This window comes from Chrysochloris asiatica, unplaced genomic scaffold (assembly GCF_000296735.1).
Source record: "Chrysochloris asiatica unplaced genomic scaffold, ChrAsi1.0 scaffold00146, whole genome shotgun sequence".
NCBI classification, from domain to species: Eukaryota; Metazoa; Chordata; class Mammalia; order Afrosoricida; family Chrysochloridae; genus Chrysochloris; species Chrysochloris asiatica.
Window position 1 is genome coordinate 149542 of NW_006408664.1, and position 9144 is coordinate 158685.

Sequence of the window (9144 nt, forward strand, 5' to 3'; positions counted from 1 at the left end):
TAATTTGCTCAGAGAATCTTCCAATAATGAAAGTCGAGGCTTGAATTTTTTCTTAAGTTTCCCCAGCTTGAGAAATGCTAAGCATGTTCTTCGTTTTTGGTTTTCTGCCTCCAGATCTTTGCACAATTTGATTTGGCTTTTATCTTCTCGAGCTGATCTTTGAAATTTTCTGTTCAACTCTTGGACCTTCTCATTTCTTCCGTTTGCTTTTAGCATCTCTATGCTGGAGAGCAATTTTCAGGGTTCCTTCTGACATCCATTTTGACCTTTTCCTTCTGTCTTGTCTTTTTACTCACTTTTTGCTTTCTTCATGTATGTCATCATGCATCATGCAACTCTTCTGGTCTTCAGTCTTTAGTGTTTAAGTTTCAAATCTGTTCTTCAGATGATCTCTAAATTCAAGTGGGATATATTCAAGGTCATATTTTGGCTCTCGTGGACTTGTTTCCATTTGCTTCAGCTTCAGCTTGAATATGCATATGAGCAATTGATGGTCTATTCCACAATCTGCCCCTGGCCTTATTTTGACTGATGATATGGAGCTTTTCCATCATCTCTTTCTGCAGATGTAGTCAATTTGATTTCTATGTATTCCAGCTGGTGAGGTCCATGTGTACAACAAACTGACATGCAAGTGGTGGCCACTATATAGTTAGCAATGAGATAAATTATTGTTTGTAAGAGAAATTGTTATGTAAAGAGTAAATCCAGGACTTCTGCTTGTACTTAAGATGGAGTAATAGGTACTAGAGTTACCCACCTGTTTATTAAAACAACTGTAAAGACGGTTAAAATATATGAAATGATGGTTTTCAAGACATTGAACACCAGGTAACAACAGACAGTAAGCATTAAAAGAAGGAAGATAAGCTAGCTGATCCTATTCTACTGCCTGAGAGTTTCCAGGCCATGGCACAGGAAGGAGAAACCAAGGAGAAGGTTGGCTGATTTCTGAATTAAGGAGCTAGAGCTGAGACTCTTGGGAGACCATGATGGCTAGAATTCAGAGGGCAAAGAAGATAAGAGAGCTATACAGAGAGAAAACATCATATATCTGCACAGGGTTTCCCTTAAACTTTCTTCAGAGAACTGATCAGTGCATGAATGTAAGGAAACTACCCAAGTATTAGAAGGCAAAAGAACCACCAAATAGGATTAGAAGGAACAGTAGTCAGACCTCACAGATGGCTAGGAATAGTGCTGTGTATTCGTACCAGTCAGACTAGAAAACCACACAACTAAAGAGGCGTTACATAAAGTACAAGGAGCTCTGGTAGCATAGTGGTTATGAATCGGGCTGCGAACTGCAAGGTCAGCAGTTCGAAACTACCAGCCGCTCTGTGGGAGAAAGATGAGGCTTTCTGCTCCCGTAAAGATTTACAGTCTTGGAAACCCTGTTGAGGGTTGCTATGAGTCGGAACTGACTCGATGGCACTTAACAACAACAAATAAAGTACTCAGAAAGGTCTTGAATAAGTAATAGGGAATGTTGTTGTTGTTAAGTGCTGTCAAGTCGGTTCTGACTCATAGCAAGCCTGTATAGGGTTTCACAGGAGCAACTGGTGAGTTTGAGCCACCGACCTTGTGGCCCAGTGCTTATCGCCACACCAGGACTCCAAATGTTAGAATAGACATTTCAAAAGGAAAAAATTGTGAAATTGAAGGCTTATCCTAGACACTGTCCAAAATAAAACACATATTCTCAATATCTGGAACGTGAGAAGTGAAATCAGTACAGATCTACCAATATTAAAAGGAAAATAAGGGGATGTGATGTTCAACTTTAATAAATGAGAATTTTTTCATGAATTTGTTGCTAAAGAAAACTTTAGGCACAGAAGATTTTACAGGTAAATTATACATGTAAGAAAGCCATAATTCAAACATGTAAGGGACCAGTAATACCAATTCTACACAAACTCTTCTTGAAAAATTGGAGAGGAAGAAATATTTCCCAACTCATTTTACAAGACCAACATCACCTTTGTACCAAAACCAGACAAAAATATTCTTGAAAAGAAGAAGAAATCTTCAGACTAATATCCCTCCGAAACATAGATGTAGAGATTCTTAACAAAAAGGTGGCAAATTGAATTCAACCATTGTTGTTGTTGTTAGGTGCCATCAGGTCGGTACCGACTCATATGACCCTATGCACAACAGAACAAAACATTGTAACAAGGTAAACTATATCGTAACCAAGTAGAGATTATCTTAGAAATATATGATTAATTCAACATTCAAAAATCAGTGTTATTTACCATATCAACAAACATTAAAAAGAAAAAAAAACTTGTGATCATCTTAGTGGATGGAGGGCGGGGGGAAAATTAACGAGATCCAACATTCATTCCGATAAAAACTCTTAGCAAATTATGACTAGAGGGAAGCATTCTCAACTCAATACAGCCATCTATGAAACACCTATTGTTTACATCATATATAATGCAGAAAGGCTAAATGATTTCCCATAAAGTCAGAAATAATGCATATATGTCTGTTCTTGTCACTTCTGTTTAGCATTGTACCGAAAGTTCTAGCAAGTGAAATAAGAGAAGAAAAAGAAATTAAAGTCATCAAGATTAGAAATAATAATAATAAGTGTCTTTATTCCAAGACAACATAATCATCTATGTAGAAAAGTCTGTGAAACAGATGAGTATCCTATATATATTTTTAAAGCTACAAGAAGTATTAAGTGAGTTAAGCAAAGTTGTAAGATACAAGAGCAACACACAAAAATCTCTTGGATTTTTGTATGTTAGCAACAAATGAAGAACATGGCATCAAGCTAGGAGGAAGACTCATGATGTGGTGCTGTACCTTGTGACACATATAAAAAGTAGTTCAAAAAGAATCATAGACCTAAATTTAAGAGCCAAAAAGAAATAAACTGCTAACAGGAAACATCTTTGTAGCTTTGGTTTGTACAAAGATTCTGTAGATACAACACCAAAAGCAATAAACTGGACTTTATCATAATAAAGATTTTCTCCTCTTTGAAAGACACTATTAATACAATGAGACGGCAGCCTCAGACTTGGAAAAAATATTTGCAAATTACATATTTGGTAAAAGAACTTCTATTCAGAACTCTCAAAGTCCAGCAATAAGTAAATAACCCATTACAAATTGGCAGAAGATTTGAACTGTATATCAAGAATGTATACAGATGGCAAATAAGCACATGAAAGAAGTTCAACATCTCAGTCATTGGGGAAATGGAAATGAAGACCACAAAGTGATACCACAATATACCTATTAATTGGCCAAAGTTAGAAGGCCTGGCCATTCCAAGTATTGTCAGGGATGTGAAAAATTAGAAATCTCGTGTACTAATGGAAAAACTGTAAAATAATACAACCGCTTAAGGAAACAGCAGCAATTTCTTAAAAAGTTAAACTTACATAAACTGTGAAATCATCCATTATAATCCTAGGTATTTGCCCAAGAGATGAAAAACATGTCCGTAAAGATTTATGCACTAAGGCTCATAGTAACTTTATTTATAATAACCAAAATTGGAAACAATCTAAATGACCATCCATAGATGAGTAGATAAACAATTTGTGGAAAACAGACATGTGGAAGGGAGAGCCTTCCAAGGGGCTTAAAAAATCTTTGCCTGTTGCATTTGCAGTCCAGTGGAACATAATTGGATAAAACATTGAAGCTATGATTTTCAAATGGTTCTGACTCGTGGTGATCCATATGTTATAGAGTAGAACTGTGCTCTACTGGGTTTTCACAGTTGTGACATTTTGGAAGCAGATTGATGGTGACACTGGATGGGTTCAAACCTTCAGCCTTTTGGTTAGTAGTTGAATGCGTAATCATTTGTGCCACACAAGAATTCCACATAAGGAAACTTTGGTTGGTGATAGATATGTTACTACTATGACTATGATTATATGGTTTCATAGTTGTATTTTGCTGTTGTTGAGTGCTGTGGAGTCAGTTCTGACTCATAATGACCCCATACAGGGTTTCCAAAGAGCTGCTGGTAGGTTTGAATCACCAACCTTGTGGTTAGCAGTCCAGTGCTTATCCTACAGCACCACACCAGGCCTCTGCAGAGTTGTATACACATGTCAGAACATATCAAATTGTACACTACATATACAAGAGGCTTCAAAGAGTTCATGGAAAAATCCCATTGTCTTTTAATTCCGTTTTTCCATGAACTTTTTTAAGCTTCCTCATATATGCAATTAAAACTATTGAAAAATAATAAAGCCTTCTCCCCAAAATAAGACACTATTGAGATTCCTGGTACTAATAGACATTATTGGAAAAGTATGTTATATAAATTAAGTCATTTATAAATGCTTCAAGGATGCTGTTTTTAAAATACCTCAGCGGACACTAATGCAAAGACCCTGTCATGGGTTGAATTTTGTTGCAAAAAAAAAAAATGTGTCCATTTGGCTAAGCAATAATTCCCAGTATTGTCCATTGGTTCTTCAGTTTATAAAATGATGTAATTATCCTCTGTTCTGCGATAATATTGTAAATCCTGACCTTGACACCTTGAGGCAGGTGGTTGTTGTTGTTGTTGTTATGTGCCATGGAGTCGGTTCCGACTCATAGTGACCCTGTACAGGGTTTCTGAGGCTGTAAACCTTTACGGGAGCAGAAAGCCTCATCTTTTTCCTGCAGAACAGCCGGTAGTTTCGAACTGCTGTCCCTGAGCTTCACAGCCTGATTCGTAACCACTACGCTACCAGAGCTCCTCAGGCAGGTGGTACTGTAGGTTAATCATTGGGCTGCTAGCCACAAGGTTGGTAGTTCAACCCCACCAGATGCGCTGCAAGAAAAAGATAACTCTGCTGCTTCCATAAGAGATTTACAATTAATGGAACACCATTTGGGTTGCTGTAGGTCGGAGTCCTGGTGTGGCTCTGTGGGTTAATGTGCCAGACTGCAAAGCCACTTGAAGTGCAAAGTCAGCAGTTCAAGCTCACCAGCTGCTCCTCAGAAACCCTGTACAGGAGGGACACTGTGTACAGCTATGTATAGGTATGGGTTCCAACTACAACTATGTATAGCTATGGAATCCGACTATGGGTGGGAACCACCCAATAGCACTTAACAACAACAACAGGTTGGAATGGACGTGATGGCAGTGGGTTGGCTTGGTTATTTTGGAATGAGAATTTGGTTTTGTTACGTTAATGAGGCAAGATAAAGATGGGATGCAATACTGGAGCTCAGACCAAAGCCCTGATTTGATGTAAGAGGAGCTTCCCTGGTGTGTGACCTGCATCACCTTTTACCTTACAAAAAGTAAAAGGGGAGAGAAATGAACAGAGAGTGACCTACCACCACGAAGAAAGAAGGGCCAAGAGTGGATAGCATCTCTTGTCCCAGGGTCCCTGTGCTGTAGAACCTCCAAGACTCATGGGAGGATTGATGCCAAGACACTCGGAGGTCTCCAAGGAATGCCAGGCCCACAGATGTTGAAAGGAGACAAGGACTTTCACTGAGAGCCAATGAAGAGAGAAAGCTTTCCCCTAGAACTGGTGCCCCAAATTCAGATTTTTAGCTTCCTAAACAATGAGAGGAAAACTTTCTGTCAAAACCTTCTACTTGTAAATCTATGCACACTGATGCTCACTGCAGCACTGTTCACCATAGCAAAAAGATGGAGACAGCCTAAATGCCCATTGATGGAAGAATGAATAAATAGAATGAACAACACCATGTGTTTAAAGTATTTTAGGTTTTCATTAAAAAGTCTGTGATAGGATTGTGCAAAAAGCACCTGGTTTAGAGATGATTTGGATTTGAGTCTTGCCTCTGTTGCCTGCTTTCTGGTTGTATTATAGTCTCCCTCAGGCCTCAGTGTTTTCATCGGTAAAATGGGAATGCTGAGTCCTGGTGTGGCGCTGTGGATTAATACACTGGATTGCAAAGTCGGTTTGAACTGCAAGATCCGCAGTTCAAGCTCACCAGTCACTCCTTGGAAACCCTATACAGGGTCGCTATGGGTCAGAACCAACTTGATGTCACTTAACAACAATAAAAGGCCCAACTCGCACCATTGCTATGAGGAATAAATGTGATCATGAAAATTAAATGCTTTGTACATGGAAAAGGACTATATATTGCTACATTAATAATAAAGGAGCTCTGGTAGCATAGTGGTTACCAATTGGGCTGCAAACCTCAAGGTTTCAGCAGTTCGAAACTACCAGCTGTTCTGCAGGGAAAAAATGAGGCTTTCTGCTCCCATAAAGATTTACAGCCTAGGAAACCCTGCACAGGGCCACTATGAGTCGGTTCCAACTCCACAGCACATAACCACCACCACTATAACCCTCTACCTATAAAAATAAAATAAAACATCTGACTTTGTTAACATGGGGTAAAAGGATGCAATGTGTAGAAGGGTGAAAATTAGCCATAGCCCACAACTTTCCAGAGAAGTTTCTGAGCTCATTGTGCTAATTGAGTTTGAATGTGCTGATTGGCAGTTCTCCCTCTTGCTGGCTCATGGCTGTAGGACACAGAACCATATGACGTCCTCTGCCCCTGTCTGACTCTGAAGGGTGTGGTGACTCAACCTTTCTTTCTTTCAGGGTGTAAACGGCATGTCTGTGGATGAGAAGCCTGACTCCCCCATGTATGTGTATGAGTCCACAGTCCACTGTACCAACATCCTCCTGGGCCTCAATGACCAGCGCAAAAAGGATATGCTCTGTGACGTGACTTTGATCGTGGAGAGGAAGGAGTTCCGGGCCCACCGGGCTGTGCTGGCCGCATGCAGTGAATACTTCTGGCAGGCTCTGGTCGGACAGACGAAACATGACTTGGTGGTCAGCTTGCCTGAGGAGGTACAGTCGTTTGGTTTGTTTGTGTGGTTGTCTATGGAGATTTGTTGGCTTGAAGAAAGTCATTTGAGTGGGAGCTAGACGGTAGACACTGAGCCATGTCCCCATTCAAGGGCTTCAGTCCAAGTTACCCACACATTAAATGGTTTGTGGTATATAAGCAGTTTCTATTTGATGCACTTAAAGTCTCAGAGTCACGAATCCGAACAGAGCACCGTGCTTAAAGGGAAGTGAACCTCACCTGTGACTCCCAGTCTCTCATAGTTTCTAGTTCACTTACTCTTCAGGTTTTGAGTAGTTCAACCAAAGTTTGATACCGACCTAGATATGGGATCTGAATTACTGTGACTGTTACAATGATTTTGCTCTTTCATATGGTTTAAGGATTGCTAGATTTCCCTTGAGAGTAAAAGAATGAAAGAATTCACAGCACCTTTACTGCTTGGGGGGAAAATAAAAGCAACCAGAAATTTTCACAGTTAGTATAGTAACATTCTAAGAAGGAAGTGTAAACTTGCTTTTCTCACCATTGTTGAAAATACCCTACTTGGGTTTCTTCGTTACTTCATTGAGTCTGGTCATTTCTGTACTTTAGGGTAGCCTGACCTTCTGTCCAGATATGACATTCAATGGATTGGTTTGAGCTGAGGAAGTCAAAGAATGGGTTTCACAGTTTCAAACCAATACATTGTCACCCTTCAAACTGTGTGTACATTTCCCCTTCTTCCATCACCCTAACTCCCCTCCATTTTCATGGAATTGATGATTAACAGGACAGTCTTCAGGACAGAGGCATTCTCTATGACTGTAAGACCACAGTCAACAGTTGAACAGGGTGTGCCTCACAAAACACCCCAGGGGTACAAATCACATCCGCAGTCTATGTGAAGGTGTCACTGAGCAGCTCTGAGCCATAGTCTCGGGGAAGCCAAAGACACCATTTACAACTAGCATTAAATCCCACGGTGCCCAAACCCAACACCTCCAGATGCCTGGCTAGCAATCTAAAGTCAGAAGTATGCATAGGACAGTAAGGAGACACCCAAATCCAATATTTTTTAAAAACAGCCAAACAAGAAAGACCCACAGGCTACTAGGTTCCAACTCTCATTAAGCCACATCTGCTATGGCCAGCTGATAAAGTGAGAACTGCACAGGCATTTGGCATTTTCATATTAATGTCCTTTTTATATGTTGTTATGTGCCATCGAGTCGGTTCCGACCCATAGCGACCCTGTATAGGGTTACCGAGGGTGTAAATCTTTACGGGAGTAGAAAGCCTCATCTTTCTCCCGCGGTGCAGCTGGTAGTTTCGAACCGCTGACCTTAAGGTTTGCAGAAAATGCTCCATTACCAGTCCTTACATCACTAGCTAATAGAGAACTATTCTAAGTGTTACCAGGAGCAGAATGACCAGAATATTGAAGATGATGGAGTTGGGACAGAGGTGTGGGGGCTGGAAGAGTAGTTACCAGAAAGTGAATCTACACAGCTTTGGTGTGACTGGGTCCCCTCTGAGCTGGATTTTTCTCACCTCCATTATTGGGGAATACTTAGTTGATAAATGAAAGTTCACAGCATGGTTTCCTGTTCTTTAGTAGGCATTCACCAAATGCAAGACTCTTTCTTCTTTAGATGGGAAGCAAGAATGTATTTATTTGCTCGAACCCTAGAATTCTCTAGAAATATTTGGAAAACTCCTTTTATCCAGATTGGTCTTGGGTAGAGAACAGGGTTTACAGTTAACTTGTTAATTTTAATCATTTGACAGCTATTTCATTTATGAATATAATGGTGTGGTTTTTTACTGATTTTCAAAAAAAACTCAACTATATTAAAATATACTTACAAATTAAAAGTATATTGTAATGTGACAAATTAAAAGTATACTCCCGTGCCTCTGTTGACACCATAACATTTCTTGGATCACATGCTCTAAGCCCAGGTCTACACCCAGTTAGCTCGGATTCTCATCTGGTCACTGACCCTGTTCTTATCTGTAAAAACCACTAAAATTCTGAAGTCCATAAATTATTTATCATGATACAATATAAGAGCAGTAAAATTTAAAGGAAATCGGACTATAAATGTATATACAACATAGACTGCAAGTTTATTTGTTTATTTATTTATAATTTAAGGTTTTTATTGTGGATTGAGTGAAAGTTTACAGGGCACATCATCAATTTCACATTCAACAATTCATATAACTTGTTTCATTACATTGATTATAATCCGCCCCTCCCCATATACCATCAGTTTAAAAGTATTTATCTCTATCCACTTTAGCTTTTTAAAAAACACACAAAAA

At 39.5% G+C, this 9144-nt stretch overlaps 1 protein-coding gene across 1 annotated transcript in view; it reads left to right on the plus strand.

Annotated features, from left to right (window-relative positions):
• The window catches only part of BACH2 (BTB and CNC homology 1, basic leucine zipper transcription factor 2), a 212371-nt gene that overhangs the window by 81507 nt on the left and 121720 nt on the right, over positions 1-9144 (plus strand). Inside the window, exon 2 of the mRNA XM_006870611.1 lies at positions 6582-6836. Within this exon, the coding sequence (XP_006870673.1) occupies positions 6594-6836 (243 nt within the window). The 5' untranslated portion in view covers positions 6582-6593. The remainder of the gene's footprint in view (positions 1-6581; positions 6837-9144) is intronic.